The 20,262-nt window shown below is 49.7% G+C and overlaps 1 protein-coding gene across 1 annotated transcript in view; it reads left to right on the forward strand.

Annotated features, from left to right (window-relative positions):
• The first annotated feature begins 19,752 nt into the window (after positions 1-19,752).
• The window catches only part of GPR139 (G protein-coupled receptor 139), a 167,658-nt gene continuing 167,148 nt past the window's right edge, over positions 19,753-20,262 (forward strand). Inside the window, exon 1 of the mRNA XM_075317991.1 lies at positions 19,753-20,202. Coding sequence (XP_075174106.1) covers positions 20,091-20,202 — 112 coding nt within the window. The 5' untranslated portion in view covers positions 19,753-20,090. The remainder of the gene's footprint in view (positions 20,203-20,262) is intronic.

The following is a 20,262-nucleotide window of genomic DNA, read 5'->3' on the forward strand; positions in this document are numbered from 1 at the left end:
AGCACCCCTTGCTCAAGTCCAGGAACAGGTTCGGGTGTTACCCTTATGGACCGGGTAAAAAGTTTCTTACCCGGCAATCTTTTATCACGGGCCCCAAGTCCGGGGACCCCTGACCTGGAGGGTAGTCACCGGTCTTTATGGTGACTGGGCCTCTGCCTACTCTACCGCAGGCCCTTTCTCCAATCAGCCTCTCCAGAGACTGCAGCGGGATGAGAAGGGTGGTCAGGGACTATTTACAAGGCCCAATAGTTTTTGGGTTGGCCTGCCAGTTTACGGCCATGGTCCATTTTTAAAACTTTTAAACATCAGGAACGGTGAACGGTCCCAACGGGGACTTGCATAAATGGGGTAGCCGGGGTTTCGCTACCTTAAACTTTTTAATCTGGTGACTTATTTGGTCAATTGAAATTCATCAACACACACACAGGACTATGTTCACAGCAAGCGGGCACCACTCACTAGACGTCAGTTTCCTTATATCTAAAGGGTGGCCGCCCCAAGTTGGGGCGTGTGAACCGTCTTAGCCCCCTACTCTCACTGGGGACTGATGGGGTACAGTGAATTACAGGTCCCTCTGCCCTAATGTCAGGTACAGCTGGTAGGGATCTACAGGGACGTGGTGTAGGTGCAGGTGCTTCCCTGGGTGTAGATGGTAGTGTATTGCTGACAGGCCTCTCTGGCTCCATATCTTCCACGGGTTGTGGGAACAGTATCGCGGGAACAATCACCGCTCCATTCTGCGTAGGCCAATCAGCCGGGAAGTCACCCATGACGGTGTGGATCACCTCTTTTGCCTTCTGCGCGCCCTGAGTGGGAGTGTGAACCTTCTCCGCCATCTTCAGAGGCTCTGGACACTTCTTCAGGTGGTCCCTGGAAACAGTGGCCGTAGTCTTCCCCTGATCACGACTGATGAGGTACGTTTTCTGATCTTCCCATTCAGTGGGTTGGACAACATAAGGGGTTTTCTCCCACTGGTCATCCAGCTTGTGCAGTCTTCTCTTCCTCTTCAGTACTACGTCTCCAGGTTCAAAGGGGGCAGCCTGGGCTCGTCTATTAAAACACTGCTCCTGCCTCTCCCTGCTCTGGCGCAGGTTTCTTTCTATGTATTCTTGGATCTGCTGGTACTGCTTCTGGCGCTTGGCGTCCCAATTGGCAGTTGGGGAAATGGTCTCAGGTACTTCAACATCCAACTCCAGATCCACCGGCAATCTCTCGGGCCTTGCCCTCATCAAGTATGCGGGTGTGCTTTTAGTGGAACTGCTAGGGATATTGTTGTACATGTCTACCAAGTCGGGCAGTTTTTCAGGCAACAGGTTCTGCTCCTCAAGAGGCAGGGTCTTGAGAAGGTTGAGGACCAGATGGTTAATTTTCTCGCACATCCTGTTAGTCTGAGCATGATAGGGCGTGGTCCGGATCTTCTTACACCCATACAAGTTACAGAATTCCTGGAAGATCTCCGCTTCGAAGGCAGGGCCCCGGTCTGTAAGCACCTTCTCCGGGTAACCATGCGGCCAGCAGAAGTATGCCTGAAAAACCTTTGCTGCGGTACGAGCTGTTGAGTCCTTGATGGGCACCACCACCATGAACCTGGAGTAATGGTCCACGACGGTAAGGGCATATGTGTAGCCGCACCGGCTGGGCGTGAGCTTGACATGGTCCAAGGCAACCAGTTCCAACGGCTGACGGGTAACAATTGGTCGTAACGGGGCCTTCTGACTGGTTCCATCCCGTCTTCTTAACGCACAGGGACCACACTCCCTGCACCACACCTCGATGGACTCTCTCATCCCGCTCCAGTAGAAGTGTTCCCTCAGTAGCATCTCCAATTTCTTCCAGCCAAAATGTCCAGCCCCATCGTGATAAGCCTTCAACACCACAGGTACATATGCCTGTGGTACCATGAGCTGGCAGACTTTCTCGTGTGTCTTCGGATTAGATAGCCCTCTGTACAGCATGCCCTGCTGCAGGTACAGGCGGTCTCTTTCCTTCCACAGCCGCTGTGCTTCTGCGGGGGCAGTGGGTGCTAACCTGGAACCATTTTGAGAGATCATCGTCTTGACTAACTGGACTGCAGGCGCATGGTCTTGGGCTTCTTGCCACCCATGGCGGGGTAACGGTTCGAAGGCTGCCTGCTGCTGACCAACGTACGGTTTTTCGTCTTTTCCGTCCTCAGGCTGATGGAACGTGGGTAGTTCAATTTCTTCCAGTTCATCTTCATCCAACCCTCATCAGGTAGGTGCGGCATCTGGGACAACGCATCCGCATTGGTATTCTTGCGGCCGGCTCTGTACTTGATGGTGAAGTCATAGTTCGCTAGCCGGGCCACCCAGCATTGTTCTAGGGCCCCCAGCTTCGCCATGTCCAGATGAGTCAGAGGGTTATTGTCTGTATAGGCCGTGAACTTCGTGGATGCTAGGTAATGCTTAAACCTCTCCGTTATCGCCCAGACGAGTGCCAAGAACTCCAACTTGAAGGAGCTGTAATTATTGGGGTTTCTTTCCGTCAGCCGGAGCTTCCTGCTTGCATAAGCAATCACCTTCTCCCTGTCATCTTGTATCTGGGACAGGACAGCACCCAAGCCCACATTGCTGGCGTCCGTGTAAAGGATGAACGGGAAACCATAGTCGAGGTATGCTAGGATCACTTCTCCGGTTAAGGCCGACTTCAGTTGCTGAAAGGAGTCTTCATGCTTCTCACCCGAGGCAAGCAAGGGCCCAGGAGCCCTGCCATTCTTGGTTTGTCCCACTAGGAGGTCTTGCATGGGGGCTGCCATTTTGGTGTAGCCCTTGATGAAGCAGCGGTAGTAGCCCACCAGGCCCAGGAACTGCCTCACTTCTTTAGCGGTGGTAGGCTTCGACCAACTCTGGATGGCTGTGATTTTCTCGGGGTCCGGTGCCACACCTTTGGCACTCACCACATGCCCGAGGTACTGCACTTTGGGCTTCAGCAGATGGCACTTGGAGGGCTTCAGTTTCATCCCGTATTTGGAGAGAGCTTCAAACACTTCAGCAAGATGCTCCAAATGGGCCTCGTATGTCCTGAAGTAGACGATGACGTCATCCAAATATAACAGGACCGTTTCAAATTCCGATGTCCCAGACAGCACTCCATCACCTCCTGGCGCATTGCACAGCCCCAAAGACATGCTGTTGAACTCGCAGAGACCCATCGGGGTAGCAAAAGCAGTCTTCTCCCGATCTTCTTCTGCGATGGACACCTGCCAGTAGCCGCTGATAAGGTCAAGAGTGGAAAGTAATTTGCTGTCCTCAGTGCAGCCAATGACTCCTCAATACGGGGAAGAGGGTACACATCCTTGTGAGTTATTTGGTTAATCTTTCGGTTAGCCACACACATCCTCATGGTGCCAACCTTTTTCTTCACCAGAACCAACAGAGCTTCCCAGAGACTATCATGGATGACCTCAGCTTCCTTCATGCTTCTCAACATGTCTTTGGTGCACTGGTAATGCGCAGGTGGGATCGGCCTGTATCTTTCCTTGATGGGTGGATGTGTACCGGTGGGAATGTGGTGTTGGACCCCCTTGATACTCCCGAAATCTAACGGGTGTTTACTGAATACCTGCTCATACTCTCGCACTACCCTGTACACCCCTCCCTTGTGGTGTGCAGGTGGGGAGTCGGTGCCTACGTGTAACTCTTGACACCACTCTTATAACTGCTTTGGTGAATTGTCACTGTCTGGCTGTGATGATAGTGGAGGCTGCTGCTTGGATGGCATCAGTGTCTACGGTGAATAGTTTAGCAATGGTGGCGTAACAGGGTAGCCTAACCTCTCTCTCTCCGCAATTCATCACTCTCACGGGAACTCTCCACTTCTTGACATCAATCACCCCTCTGGCTGCCATTACTTTGGGCCAATGTTCTGAAGGCAGAGGCTCCGCCACTGCCGGGTAATCCTGTCCACGGGGACCTACTGCTGCCCTGCACCAAATCATCATCTCCCTCCGCGGAGGCACCACTAGAGGTGCTACATCCATCACCCGCACACTACCAATTTCTCTACCTGACAAGTTCACCTGTTGCCGCTGCAGGAGAGCCCGGATCTCACGTTGCAGAGCCCTCTGCCGGCCTGCTTCTGCTGTGGCAGACAGTTGCTGCAATAGATGCAGCACCTCGCCCATGCAATTTTCATTCACGTTTGTCCCTAGCACCATCTTTGGATTACGGTCACTGGGATCATTCTGTACTACAATAAGTCCTTGATGCTTCAGCTCCACACGTCCCACCTTCAAGGTTACCTCCTTAAACCCTACTTGGGTCATGGGGAGCCCATTGGCCGCAATGATGGTCAAGCTGGCATCAGGTGGAGCGAGCTGTCAGACCAATAACGCTTGTGTGACGCCCTGGACTAGCCAGGTAGTCACAGGTAGGCCCTTGCATAACACCCGTCCCCCTAAAAAGGTAACAGCAGCCAACCACACTAAAATCTAGTCACCTCCCTCAGAGCTTGATGGTCACACCAGGGGGCGGAGCCAGGTGGTTGGCCACGCCCACTGAGGAGTCCAGAGGGCCTAAGGCAGGAGAAACAGTAGTCGGTTGAGTGGAGTTCAAGTTCACAGTCAGTCAAGTGAAGTTGAGAGTAGGAGAGCGCAGCAGGCCTGTGGTGACAGGTCTGCAGCGGAAACTGACAGGTGCCGGGGTCGTAGCCCTGGTACCTTGACTAGGATGCAGGCGGTGGCCTGGCCTGCAGGAGCCGGGAAGATGGCCAGATGGAACCGTAAGGGACCGGCACAGGGTAGTGGCCCGCCGGTACCGAACCAGGGAACCGACTGGAAACCGGAGCACAAGGGGGGTACTCAGACCCAGAACGAGGCCCAGAAGCCACTGAACCACGTTGAATTCACTGATTGAGGTCTGGACCTTAGGTCCTTTCCCATCCCAAGGCCCGAAAGAAGGCAACAGCCCACCGAGGGGGATAGAAAGCCACCGCACAGGCAGAGAGATCCCACGGGCCAGCGCCTGCGGGCAAACGGACTCCACCGATACATACACAGCCGGGGAGCGGACTCCCACTGCTAAGGCACAGGCAGTCTACACAAACATAAAGAGGTGCAGGAGAAAGACCAAGACCACCAACCCTGGTGGGGGACAAGACGCAGCCGGCTGCGGGCACCGATCACCATCAACTTTGTTCATCAGAGACTTGAGTGTGTCAGTAATAGTGAGTACAACAGTGCCATCCGGCCGCGCACCGCCCTGCACCGCCCAATTACCACTCTCCCCAAGCGGGCCCCGAGGCCACCATTCCTGCCCACAGAGGGGTTAACATCTTGCTGCACTACCATCTCCCCCGGGTGCCCCCGTAACTGCAGCGGTGGTGTCTACACCTTCACCACGTCCCGTGGGTTGCGTCACGAACTCAAACACGGCTCCGGTCGTACACCTACCTAACTACCCCCATCGAGATCGCCAGCAACCCCTTGCAGAGCGACGTGACCCCCGGGTCCTGAGGCGCTCAAGCCACCCACCAAACGAGCCCGGACCTGAGCGGCTTGGATGCAGCTGAGCGCGGGGTGGTACACATCGACTCTTCTGGCGTCATGAACAGGATTGAATCCATTCACTTACCCAGTGAAGTGTGCCTTGAAGTTGAAGTCAGCGGTGATCCGTTGTGAAATTTGGAGAAGTCGTCATCTTTTGGCGCGAAGATTCCCGCCAGAGTCTTTTTCCTCGCAGAAAGGGCGCGAAAGCGGAAGCCCCGCCCCCAGAGAACGCGGCCTTGCAGAAAAAGTGAGTGGTCGCGAAGCGAAGTTGTCCTGCTGAAAAAGGGAAGGCTGCGAAAAGACCAAGGGGGGGGCGGGTGAAGCTGCAGTGCCATGTGACCAAGCTGATAAAGGGCAGGGACTCCAGGACTCTGCCACCCGTTTGGTTCCTGGACCCTGAGAGTGCACCATGTCCGCCCCGTCCAGCAAGCCAGAGATCCCGGAGCCAGCGCCTGGAACAGTGGCGTGGGTAGAAGCCCGGACCTCGCAGATGTGTTGTCGGCTGAAAGCCCAGGTGCGCTTCCTCATGGAGCGGTGGGTGGCTATGATGGGGGAGATAGCCGCAGCCATGCGGGCACATGAGGTGGAGGCAATTTTGGAGGAGCGGGTACGCGACCCACGCCCCTATATCCCCCAGGGACCGGCCGCTGCGGCTGAGGGACCCAGTCTGCTCCTTCCCTCCATGTTGCCCCCCACATCTCCTGTATCGGCTGCCCCTGCTCCTCCGCTAGGTCCACTGCCCCCGACAACAGCGGTGGAACCCGCCCCAGACGCCCGTGAGGATCCACCTGTAGAGGCAGCCCGCGGACAGCCGCTTGTACGACCAGTACCGATCCCGCTCCTGTGGAAGGTGCCCATTAACAGAGTGGACCCACCGCTCCTGAAGGAGACCGCGCCCCAAAAGGCCCAGGCCCCAGCAGTCCACCCGGCCAGGAAGGTGGTGGATGCTGACGGGAAGAAGGCCCAGGAGGTAACGCTGGCTGCTCCCAGGTTCCAGGCCTCGGCTGAGGTGGCGGAGGGTTGTCGCTGCAAGGCAGCACAGCAGGCCGCGACACAGCGGGGTTCCCCAATCCAGATGGTGCCGGTCGTAGCCGGCTTGGGGGAGCTCCGAATGGGCCCGACCCCCGCGCAAAGGGAGCACGCAGACGCTCCATATTGAGAGCGGCGGCAGAACCAGCTGGGTCGGGAAATAGCGGCCTGGGAGAGGCAGAAGGCGAGGTGCTGGCCCGTACCATCCGGGAGAAGGAAAAACTCCAGAGGGCGACCTACTGGGTACGGGACCCAACCTACGAGGGCCAGGTCCGGCAGTTCGACCCCCGGCGTGGATGGGGGTTCATCTTTGTAGGCCGAAATTTTCGTCTCCCGGCGGGACGTTAACCCTCACCTCCTCTAGGGTCACCCGGATCGTGACCTGAAGCCTGGTGAGCTCGTCACCTACACCCGGCATTGAGCGGAGAGGGGCTGGTTCGCCCTCAGTGTAAAGAGGAGGGTGAGCCGCAGTGCCCGGAAGCACACCCAGTCCCCTCTCCCGCCATACAGTCCTGATGTGGTTCTGGAGGAAGAGTATGGAGAGCACGAGTGTTGAAAGGTAGCGGATCCCGGCTACCATGTTAAAGTCCCCGTTGGGACCATACTGCCCGTGCCCGTTGGAACTTTGTTGATTTGCCCCGTTTAACCCATGAACAAGGCCAAGAACTTGCAGGCCACCCAAAAACTATTGGGTTTGTAAATAATCCCGGACCACCCTTTCGGTCCCACAGCCTCCAGAGAGGCAGACTGAAAGAAGGGCCTGCGGGAATGTGATGGCCGAGGCCCTGTCACTAATGAAACCGGTGACAATCATCCGGTTCAGGGGTCCAATGGACATGGGGCCTCTGGAGAGACTGCCGGGTAAGGAACTTTTTAGACAATACCCGGACCCATTCCTGTTTCTTGGACTGGGGAAAAGGGGTGCGCACTATTGCTTAGCGGTGGCACCAAGGTCTAGGTTTGTTTGGGTGGGTGACTGAAAGGACCCGGTCCCGTCCCGTTCCCCGTTAATAAAAATTTTTGAAACGTTTAAGCAAAATGCCTCCCGCATGGGAAGAAACTTCACATATACTTGAAAAGTGTAAATAATGTTATTATAGTTGTATATGTATTTATCTTTTTATCTTTTTTCAGTTAAAATAAACGGTGGTGGTCGGACAGCCCGCGGACGGTCTGTATTAAACCAAGGGGGAATGTGACGCCCTGGACTAGCCAAGTAGTTACAAGTAGGCCCTTGCATAACACCCGTCCCCCTAAAAAGGTAACAGCAGCCAACCACACTAAAATCTAGTCACCTCCCTCAGAGCTTGATGGTCACACCAGGGGGCAGAGCCAGGCTGTTGGCCACGCCCACCGAGGAGTCCAGAGGGCCTGAGGCAGGAGAAACAGTAGTCGGTTGAGTGGACTTCAAGTTCACAGTCAGTCAAGTGGAGTTGAGAGAAGGAGAGCGCAGCAGGCCTGTGGTGACAGGTCTGCAGCGGAAACTGACAGGTGCCGGGGGTCGTAGCCCTGGTACCTTGACTAGATGGCAGGTGGTGGCCTGGCCTGCAGGAGCCGGGAAGACGGCCAGGTGGAACCGTAAGGGACCGGGACAGGGTAGTGGCCCGCCGGTACCGAACCGGGCAACCGACTGGAAGCCGGAGCACAAGGGGGGTACTCAGACCCAGAACGAGGCCCAGAAGCCACTGGACTACATCGATTTCACTGATTGAGGTCTGGACCTTAGGTCCTTTCCCATCTAAAAGAAGGTAACAGCCCACGGAGGGGGATAGAGAGCCACCGTACAGGCAGAGAGATCCCACGGGCCAGCGCCTGCGGGCAAACGGACTCCACCGGTACATACACAGCTGGGGAGCGGACTCCTGCTGCTAAGGCACAGGCAGTCTACACAAACATAAAGAGGTGCAGGAGAAAGGCCAAGACCACCAACCCAGGTGCGGGCACTGACCACCATCAACTTTGTTCATCAGAGACTTGAGTGTGTCAGTAATCGTGAGTACAACAGTGCCATCCGGCCACGCACCGCCCTGCACCGCCCAATTACCACTCTCCCCAAGCGGGCCCCGGGGCTACCATCCCTGCCCATGGAGGGGTTAACATCTTGCTGCACTACCATCTCCCCCAGGTGCCCCCATAACTGCAGCGGTGGTGTCTACACCTTCACCACGTCCCATGGGTGGCGTCACGAACTCAAACACTGCTCCGACTGTACACCCACCTAACCACCCCCATCGAGATCGCCAGCAACCCCTTGCAGAGCGACGTGACCCCCGGGTCACGAACTCGGACCCAAGCGGCTCGGCTGCAGCTGAGTGCGGGGCGGTACACTTGTACAGTACATAAGGCATAGTCGTTACCTGCGAGCCAGTGTCCAGGAGAGCGGATGTCGGGATACCATCCGCAGCAAGAGAGATAATGGGGCGACCTCCAACACGCCAATCAGCTGGGCCTTGAGGATCTATTCCTGAGGATTGGCCCTTGGCCTCAGGGGTTGCTCGTTTAAAGAACACCGGCGGGAATAATGACCAGTCTTGTTGCACTTGTAGCAGACAGGCTGTCCATACCGGTTGTTGTTGTTTCTTCTCCGCTGCATCCAGGGGAGCTGGATCTTCTCTGTTGGCTTGGCCTTCAGTGGTATCTGTAAGGCGGCGAGGATCCTGGCGACGTCATCACTCAGACGCTGAACTTGCGATGATAGGTCCTCCGGAGTCCCGGCTACTGCTGCGGGTGCCGTCAGGTCCAACAAGGGGGTCGCTACTGAGACGTGCGCGGTGTCAACCGGCCAAGATGGCGGGTCGGGGGCACCAGCTTCAGGTGTCTGTAGCGCTTTAATGGCCCGGTCTTTTAGGACTGCAAGGCTCAAGTCTGAATGTTCTAGGGACCACAGCCGCAGCTGCTTGCGGTCGTCAGCGGACCCCAGCCCCTGCAGGAACTGCTCTACCAGCATTTTGTTGCTTTCGGCCTCATTAATGGAGTCCATCTGTTTCAATGTACGTTGGGCAGTCTGCAGCCTCAAGGCGTAGTCCCGAATGCTGTCCTGAGGACGCTGTCGGCAGTTATAAAAATGCATCCGCAATTCCGCTTCGGTACGGGTTTCGAAAGTGACCTTCAGTTTGTCAAAAATAGCGGTTACCGAGGCCCGGTCAGCATCCGCCCAAGTCTCCACCTCCTGCTCAGCGGCGCTGGTCAACTGCCCGAGCACCACAGATGCACGGTGCTTTCCAGTTATGGCATACATATCAAGAACGGTACATATTTTTTCTTGAATATCTGCAGGGCATCGGGCTTCCCATCGTACTGAGGTAGCCAGGCAGCACCGGGCACATATGGAAAGGTGATTGGCAGGACTTGGGTGATCGCCGGGGCCGCCGATTTCCCCGCTCTTGCGACCGGAGTGAGAGCCGCCACGTCTCCGTCATCTGCCACATCCGCAGGCGCCACTGCTCCAGCGGCAGGCGCTACTCGATCATCCGGATTAGGCGCGGACATCTTCTCGCTTCTCCCCCTTGGTCTTTTGCAAGCACTCCTTCGTGCAGCTGGTTAGTTTCGTTTTCGACCTTAGGGTGTTGTTTCCTTCCGGCCTTGTTCCCAGAGGGCGGGGCTTCAGCTTCGCGCCCTTTCTCAGGGAAGAAGACGCTGGGCTGTTGTTTTTCGCGCCTAAAAATGGCGGCAAAATGGCGACTTCTTAAAATTTATTAACGGATCACCGCTGGCTGTCCAAAGCAAGGCGCACTTCCACCAGGTAGGTGGATGGGTTACAATCCTGTTCGTGACGCCAGTTTTTGGGGTGTGCCACCCCCACGCCTGTAGTAGCCGAGCTGCTCGGATCTGGACCCGCTGTGTGGCTCAAGGGATCTTCCGGACCCAGAGGTCACGCAGACATGCCAAATGAAAAGGGGGACGTATTTATACGGGGTTGTTTGTAAAATGTCTGTGACGCCACCCACGGTGTGTGGTGAAAGGTGACACCACCGCTGCTGTTGTGGGACACCCCGGGGGAGATGTAATGGCAGCTGGATGTTAACCCCTCCGTGGGTAGGGATGGTTGCCTCGGGGCCCAGTGTCTCTGTGCAGAGGATGGTAATGGCAGGGGCCTGCGTGCCCGGACGTACCAGGGGATGTTTGGTTACTCACAGTTGAATAAATCACATGAGTCTTTTGGTAAACCAAGGTGCTGGTGGCCGGCTGCCGCGGCCGGTTGTACTCTGGTCCCCCACCCGGGCTGTTGGTCACCGTCTTTTCCCTCTGCACTGTTTTGCTTGTATTGGCCTTCCCGGTATGGAACACGGGAGTCTCCTCCCGACTTGTTGTGTACCTGAGGAGCCGTGCCTGCTGACACTGACCCGTGGGATCTATCGGGCCCTGGCAGTGGCCCTATCCCTCTCTCTGGGTGGTTGTCTGCTTTTGGGACTTTGGTTGGGACAGGACCTAAAATCCTGCCCTCAATTGGTTAATTAGCTAGGCCGTTGGTTCTGGTCCTGACTTCAGGGTCCAAGTACCCCCTCTGTGCACGGTTTCCGGGTCGGTGTTCTGGTGTCGGTACCGGCGGGCTCCAACTCTGTCCCGGTCCACCTCGGATCTACGACTGCCATATTCCTGTTGCCTGCTGACGGAGACCACCATCTGCCACCTAACCAAGGCACAAGGGCTCCAACCGTGGCGCCGGTCAACTTGAGCTTCGCCTCCGCTGGAGCTACACCTAGCCCCAGAATCCACTCCTCTCGACTTGAACTCTAAGCTAATCTAACTGTTTCCCGCCCCGGGCTGTCTAGACCCCTAGGTGGGCATTTCCTAAGCACCTGGTCCCACCCACTGGTGTGCCTGTCTTGCCCTGAGAGGGGTGTCTAGGGTTTCAGGTTGGCTGTATGTAACCTAGGTGAGGGAAGGTGTTATGCGGGGGCCTATGTGTGACTACCTGGTTTTGCCAGGGCGTCACATATGCGGTCTCTATATTATATATACACACAACCAGCAGACTGCATCCTCATCCGTGTGGGTGTACGTGTCTGTACTGTATGTTTACATGTCCATGTTTGTGGGGTTCTATGTATGATGCGTGTATGTAAGGGTACGTGACCATGATCAGGGTTCACAGCATTTTGGATGCAGAGTGTTTTCACTGCATGCAAAACGCTGTGTTGTACAGTACAAGCACAGTGGATGGATTTCTAAAAATCCCATGCCCACTGTGTGTACTGCCTGGCCTGCAGCAAAAACTGCCCTGTAGCGTGGATCCCATGCATCAGCATGTCTTTATTGCTGCGGAAATTCGAGTGTTCTCTGCAGGGAGAACAGAGAAAACGACTGCAGCGGCCTGAATCCTGATTGTGGGCACAAGCAGCTGCAGTCCCTTCAGAAATCACTCGCGGCCCCACAGGAGAGGACACGCTGCCTCCAGGACACAGCATGTCTGGACCGTGAGCACATACCCTTTATAGTGTTGGGGTGTATGTGTATATCTTATTTTTAAGGGGGAGTGCCCACCATCAGGCTTGCTCACGGTCTGGATGAGTACTTTCTCTAGCGAAGACGCACTGTCCGAGTATACGATCAGGGTCACTGACACAGTGGATTTTCACTGTATTCTCCCGCTCAGACCACTAGCATCTTAGAATAAATTCACAAGCTGCACCTCAGAAACTCATGCCACAGGCCAATTTATGGATAGTCTAAAAGAAGCACAGGGGCCGGAGATTTCTATAAATCCATCCACTATGCGTGTGCTGTACAACACAGCAAAAACACTCTGCGTCCAAAACGCTGCTGACACTGATTGTGGACATGGGCCCATTCACATATGCGTTAGGAACTTTCATTTGTCTTTCTGTGTTTTTGAAAAGACAAGTGAAATTAACCCCTTCCTGCACTGTGACGTAACTATGTCACCTTAAGGCCTCCTTCACATGTCAATGTTTCTGGTATGTGTTATATCCATTTTTCATCACATATGCTCATTATATCGTATGGTGCTCCTCGCATGTCCGTGTATTTACATGTGTCCATGTGGTCCACATAGCGATGTCTGTTTTTTCCTGCAGCACAGATGACCATGGTCAATAGAAGTCTATGAGCCGTGAAAAATACGTACAGCACACGGATGGCATCAGTGTATAGTCCATGTGCCTATAGTTTGCTGTACGTGTTTAACATTGAAAATATAGGAGAAGCAACACGTAGTTAGCTGGGTTATGGTACTGTATCTATGTAGTAAGCATGGTTTTCCTTCCATATCTATATAGTAAGCTCAGGTTTGGTACCATATTTAAGTAGTAAGCTTAGTTATGGTACTATGTGTATGCAGTAAGATTGTTCTGTTCCCGTATGTATGTAGAAGGCTTGGTTCTGTTTCTGTTTCTATGTAGAAGACTGAGTAAGTACGATTGTGTTCCTGTATTGATACACTAAGCTCGGTCCTGTTCCCGTATCTCTGTAGTAGCTTGGTTCTTCTCCCATATCTCTGTAGTAAGCTCGGTTCTTCTTCCATATCTCTTATTATTCTCAAAAACAGGACTAGGAGTAATTCCGCATATCATAAATAGAAAATATTTTATTTTGGAAAAATTGATACAAAAAAGTGATGGACATAAATAAAGCCCGCTTTACACGCTACAATATATCTTACGATGTGTCGGCGGGGTCACGTCGTAAGTGACGCACATCCGGCATCGTAAGGTACATTGCAGTGTGTGACAGGTACGTGCGATTGCGATTGAACGTTAAAACGTTCATCGCATGCACGTCGTTGAATCCTGACGAATTGCACGTTGGGTTGTTCAATGTTCCCGAGGCAGCACACATCGCAGTGTGTGACACCCCGGGAACATTGAACAGATCTTACCTGCCTCCCGCGGCTCCAGCCGGCAATGCGTAAGGAAGGAGGTGGGTGGGATGTTTACGTCCCGCTCATCTCCGCCCCTCCGCTTCTATTGGCCGGCTGCCACGTGACGTCGATGTGACGCCGAACCTCCCTCCCACTCCAGGAAGTGGACGTTCGTCGCCCACATCGAGGTCGTATGGACGGGTAAGTACGTGTGACGGGGGTTAATCGTTTGTGCGGCACGTTCAACAAATTGAACATGCCACACATACGATGGAGGCGTTGCAAATCACATACGATATCGTATGCGAAATTGCAACGTGTAAAGCAGGCTTTAGACACATTAAAAATGCAGTGTTACAGTGTACAAAACAAACAAGAATGAGGAGGGTTAACACGCTGTAAATCCAATTAAATGATACAAATCCTAGAATACAGTAAACTAATAAAACCGAATATTAGCTATTCCTTTGGATTTTGACATGAATAATGGCAGAGGTAACAATAATATAACTGTCAGTATTTACATGGGATAAATAAAGTGCAAAGGCTGGCTGTTAAAGTGTACATGTGCATTCAGAAATGTGTCAATGCAGACCTTCATTGAACCCATGAGCTGGCTGGTAAAGTGTGCATATGCATTCAATATTCATCAGCATAGACCTGCATGAACCCAAGAGCTGGTACCACTATTACTATTGAGTCTATACCCAGGAACTCAACAATTAGGTTTCACATAAAGTAGTGAGAGAGTGATTGCAAGGTCTATAATAGGTAAAATATGTCATTACTACAAAAGCAGGACTAAGTGTAGATCTATATACTGAAAACCCATATGAAATCACTCAGATAGCTCAGGTTCAACCATCAAGCATAAATGCAAGATCCGCTCAACCATTGTATGCATATAAAAGACATCATTTCTGTCATTGCTAGCCGGCTTTGCTATAATAAATACCCAGTATCATACATAAATATCATATTTCATTGTTACCCATGTTAGAATTGGTGGGCCAGCAGTGCATCCACCTCCATCCCATATCTATGTAGTAAGCTCAGTTCTTCTCCCATATCTCTGTAGTAAGCTTGGCTCTGCTCCCATATCTCTGTAGTAAGCTTGGTTTTGTTCCTGTATATCTGTAGTAAGCTTGGTTTTGTTCCTATATTGCTATAGTAAGCTTGGCTCTGCTCCCATATCTCTGTAGTAAGCTTGGTTTTGTTCCTGTATATCTGTAGTAAGCTTGGTTTTGTTCCTATATTGCTATAGTAAGCTCGGTTCTGCTCCCATATCTCTGTAGTAAGCTTGGTTTTGTTCCTGTATATCTGTAGTAAGCTTGGTTTTGTTCCTATATTGCTATAGTAAGCTCGGTTCTGCTCCCATATCTCTGTAGTAAGCTCGGTTCTGCTCCCATATCTCGGTAGTAAGCTCGGTCCTGCTCCCATATCTCTGTAGTTAGTAAAGAGAGAAAGAAAATGTGCAAAAAGTGGGATCACCAATATATCAAAAAATATCATTTATTAATTTAGACACAAAACAAAACCATGGACAACATTTAAAAACAATTAAAAAGCGTAAGCTCATATATTAACACATATTTGGTGCCAAGGTATAAGGCACCAAACACACCCCACACTCTCAGCAGGCCAATACCACCAATATATATTGCTAATAGAGGCGTAAACTTGCAAGATGGTACCATAAAATACAAACAGGGGATTGAGACAGAAAGTACAAATGCCCGGACATAGAAACCAACTGTCAATGCATAGCAATAAGACACCTGAATGACCTGGGCCACAGCAATCACCTGGAATAAATTTGTTAAGCCAGAAAAGCAAGTGCAGACGCCAGTAAGAATAAAGGTTGGAGGCCACAAAATAGAAGAGGGGGTGGGGTGGTGATCCCACGTGTATCGCTACAGCAGGGTGTACAGCATATCTCTGTAGTAAGCTCGGTTCTGCTACCATATCTGTGTAGTAAGCTTGGTTCTGCTCCCATATCTCTGTGGTAAGGTCGGTTTTGCTCCCATATCAGGGTTCTGCTCCAATTAGCTCGTTTCAGTTACCGTATCTACTGTATGTAGTCATCTTTGTTCTGTTGCGGTATCTATGTGAACAGTAAGCGTGGTTCTGTTCCCACATATATGCACCAGCCTGTTCATAAAGCCTGTTACCAATGCTGCTTTAAAGCAGCTGCCAGAGATGAGTAGTCCACTGCTTTGTGATTGCCCCCCAGGCTAAATTGTGCCAGCCAGCCCCTCTCCCACCCACCCCTCAGTAGTTATCAGTGATTGGAACTTGTGTTCATGAAAAAATGAATATTCACCTCCTTCCCCCCATAATCCCGCCCACACCTCAGCTGGCATCAGTGATTGGAACAAATGTTAATGAAAAAATGAATATTCACCCCTCCCCCGCTGATAATCCCACCCACCCCTCAGTCAGCATCAGTGATTGTGATAATGAAAAAATGAATATTCACCCCTTTCGTCCCCCATAATCCCACCCACCCCTGTTTGATGGACGATCAATGGGCGTGTTAGGAGTCAAACTCTTTATGATGAAGGTGTGACAAAGTATATAGAGATATTCCATGGGAAAAGAATCTAAGGGCGATCTCAAACCACTGTATTAATCGGACGAGTGGTATCCAAATTTTTTTTATCACGCTCGTACCAATGATATGTAATGGGTTAATGCAGATGTCCAATTTTTTTTTCATACCAATTCGACATGAGCAAAAAATCACAGCATACTGCAATTTGACTCACAAATCAAATCAATTCACTGAGGGCTGCAGGGGAGTCCCCAGTGTGACTTCAGGTGACCTGGCTGCCAGCTGTCAGATTGGGGGTCATGGCCATGTCCCACAGTCCTACAGTCCCGTAGTCAGGTCCCCTGAGGTCACACCATGAGAACCCAGATGTGACCTTCGGTGAACTGAGTGATGTCACCTGCTCACAGTCGGGTCGCCCTCTCCTGTAGGTGATACCCAGAGCCTGAAGAGAGGGGACATGTTCTCCCTCTCTGCAGCCTCTGCATGTAATAGAGCTGAGGATTGTAGTGGGACTTCATATGGATTATGTTTGATCTGCTTTAGTGTTTTGCAGGGTAATAAAGGGGTGAAAGAGGGTGTGTGTATTTTCTTTCAAATAAAGTATTTTTTCAGTGTTTGGGTTTTATTTCTAATCACTTACAGGTTTAGTAATGGGGGGTCTCATAGACACCTCCCATTACTAATCCAGGACTTACTGGCAGTTGTCATTTTTTGACAACTCACAGCTGTCATTAACCCCTCCTATTACCCCCAATTGCCCCCAGACCAGGGCGATTGGGATGAGCTGGATAAAGCACCTGGATTGGTACATCCAATGTGATGTGCCAATTCTGGGCACCTGTGGGCTGGTATTTTTAGGCTGAGGGGGCCAACAGCAATGGCTCCTAGCATCCTAATAATACCATCCTCCACCTGTCCGCTTTACTATGGCAGATTATCAAAAATGGGGGGGACCTATGCCTTTTTTTCCCTCTCTATTTTGATATCCAGCCATGGTAAAACTCACAGGTAGGGGCTGCAGCCTGTAGCTGTTGTTTTACCAGGGCTGGCTGTCAAAATATGGTAGGAGCTAGCATAATTTTGAAAATTATTTATTTATTTATTTTTACACTACCATACAGCAAACTGACAGCAACCAATCATAGATACTGCCACAGAGGGTTTTCAGGGGAAGCAGGGAATATTCATGAAGCTTAATCACAAGGCCAAGAAGAGAGTTTGACTGCAGTGTGATCCTCCAGGAAAACCATCCCGCTCTTACTACTATTTTAATTCTATTTGTAGCATCTTAGTGCTTACTACGGCTATTTTACAGCCCAGAACTTCTCATCCCCATTGACTTGTATGGGGTTTGTTGTCCGGTCTCAAGTTCGGCTATTTAACCTGTTTTTTTTTTTAGTCTGTATTGGTTTGGTGAACCCGAAAATCCATGGGTTCGCTCATCACGAATCAAGAGGTAATTTGGCTTTCTTTGAAAATTATTACGGTGCATCTAAAATTGAGAAATGAATGAGGAGCCCTATTGGGTGATGGGAAGACGCTAATGCAATGGTGCCAAGTTTTGTACAGCACAGTGGAATATCTTGGGGTAACAAAGGCAATATTGTGGAAAAAAAGCAAAAAAGCAGATAAGCAAACGCTCTAGATTATCATATAGCATGGTTAATCATTGGGTGTAGTTGTTTCCTTGTGGTAATGAAATAATGAGTTCTATGCCACAAAAGACAATATCTGCATGTGGGATGTATATTGTGTTTACATAAAGGCACCCCAATTTCTGCAAGACCCAATCACTCTCTGAAAACGGTAAAAAAATTCCAAATGTGTAAAAATGAAAAAAAAAAAAAAATGTGATTGCACAATAGTTTTGGGTATATTTTATTCACCATGTTGCCTATATGGTAAAACTGATATCTTGGTGTGATGCCTCAAGTCGGTACGAGTTCATAGACACCAAACATGTATAGGTTTACTGTTATCTAAGGGGTTAAAAAAAAATCAGAACTTTGTCCAAAAAAAAAGGGTACACTTTTTGCACCATTTTCCGCGATCCATAGCGTTTTCATTTTTTCGGGCTCTGAGGTTCAGTGATTGGCTATTTTTTGCGTCTCGAGCTGACATTTTTAATGTTACAATTTTTGCGCAGATGCTACATTTTGATCGCCTGTTATTGCATTTTGTGCAAAATTTGCAGCAACCAAAAAACTTAATATTGGCGTTTGGAATTTTTTTTTGCAGCAATGCCATTTACTGATCAGAATAATTGATTTTATATTTTCATAGATTGAGCATTTCTGAACGTGGCAATATCAGAAATGTGCATATTTTTATTTTTTAACCCTACAATTTTCAATGGAGCAAATGGGAGTTGATTAAACTTTTAGGTTTTATTATTTTTTTAAACTGTTTTTACTTTTTTTTATTTTACTAGTCCCCCTAGGGGGCATTAAGGATCAGCAGTCTGATTGCTGATTCATTTCTCCTGATCAGAGCAGAATCGCTCTGATTAGGAGAAATGCTGTGTTCTTGTGCTACTGTGGCAGCCATCGGTTCCCGTGATTGCGTCATGGGGCCTCCGATGGCAGTAGGGAAAGGTGCGTTCCCTGCTGTAGCGCTTTAAAGGTGACAGTGAAATTTAAGGAGTTTAACAGGCATGGGTGGATTGCGGATCCACCCTCGCCTGCAAGGCAAATATGTCTACTGTTCAAATCAGCAGACATGTGCAGGGAACACCAAGGGCTCACCGCAGGAGCCGGTGGTGATCACCCCTTCATGACTTAGGACGTACCGTTATGTCCTAGGTCATGAAGATTTTACACATTAGAGAGTATAGTTACCATTCTGATCTGGGTACACCTTGTTGCAGTGGGATGCCTTTATACTTTTTTACAATGTTTACTAGGTACAGTATGTTCCTTATTAACATTCACTATTGTTGCTTTCATTATATATATATATATATATATATATATATATATATATATATATATATATAATATATATATATATATATATATATATACATATATATATATATGCATAGCTGACTTTAGCTATGTAGTGCGGTCGTACAGGGCGCTGGCGACCAGGTTCCAAAGGGGGTCGCAACTGATCGCTGACATCTGTCATGGACCTATATATATATATATATATATATATATATAGAGATATAGATAGATAGATATATATATATAGATAGATAGATAGATAGATAGATAGATAGATAGATAGATAGATGTATATATATATATATATATATATATATAATATAATTTTTTATCTTAGGTTTCATTCACTGTGGAATATGTCAGTGCTATATGAAATGAATAAAAAGTATAACCTTTTCTTAAAAACATATCAGAGAAATCTTATTTATAGTAGACATTAAGAAAAGAAAGAAATTCAGACATAAAACAACGCTTTTCTTATTATTCCTGATTCTGTTTTGTTAGGTTCTATTTTTTTCAAAGTGTGCAAATAGGAAGTTTTGATTCCATGGTGCAGAAAAAAAAAATGACTGTAATTTTCAAAGCAATGTTACCTAAAATTACTTGGTGAATAATAACATTATCCAGTATTGATAATGTACATACCTAATAAGAAAAATTAATTATTGATGCGTAATATATTATTAAAACAAGGTTGTATTATTTCACAATTAATTTGATTTCCAGCGGCATGGGAATATTATAATAATTACAGACATAAATTTCTGAGTAGCAGCGAACAGATGAGTGGGGGATGGGGGCATGAAAATTCATTATCACCACTTGAACCTAGTTGTTCTCCAACTGGTGCAGAGGTGGCTTCTTTTTCCTGCCTTTCTTCTGACAGCGCACACACACACACGCACACACATGCTGTCTTCTCCCCCACTGATGGTCATATCCACTGCACAGAACTGCTCGCTCATCCACAATTCACTCTATAAATTGGTCTTTCGGAGGACGGCTCAGCTCCTTCCTCCGGTGTGAAGCATGCAGCTTGCAGCAGCACCACTGCACTTTCTCTTAATTATTACATTGAGCAGCAGGTGGAGGGAGTCCTGGGATACAGGGATGCTCTGAAGGACAAAGCCGCCTGCCGGATGCACAGCTCTCTTAAGAGGGGGACTAGCATCTTTCTGATTCTTTCACTTATGCTTTGAAAGAACAGAATCCAAGAAACCTTGAAAAAGCAAGTAAATGGAGCACAATCATATCTACAACAGCTCTCTCCTGTCTCACAAGTATGGCTGTGGATTGGGATATGTACCCGTTATCTACTACAGTCTCTTGCTTTGTCTAGGATTACCAGGTAAGGGGCATATTTTAAATTTTAATTATATGGGGGGAAAAAAAATTCTCCGGAGCGTAC

This window comes from Anomaloglossus baeobatrachus, chromosome 7 (assembly GCF_048569485.1).
Source record: "Anomaloglossus baeobatrachus isolate aAnoBae1 chromosome 7, aAnoBae1.hap1, whole genome shotgun sequence".
Taxonomy (NCBI): domain Eukaryota; kingdom Metazoa; phylum Chordata; class Amphibia; order Anura; family Aromobatidae; genus Anomaloglossus; species Anomaloglossus baeobatrachus.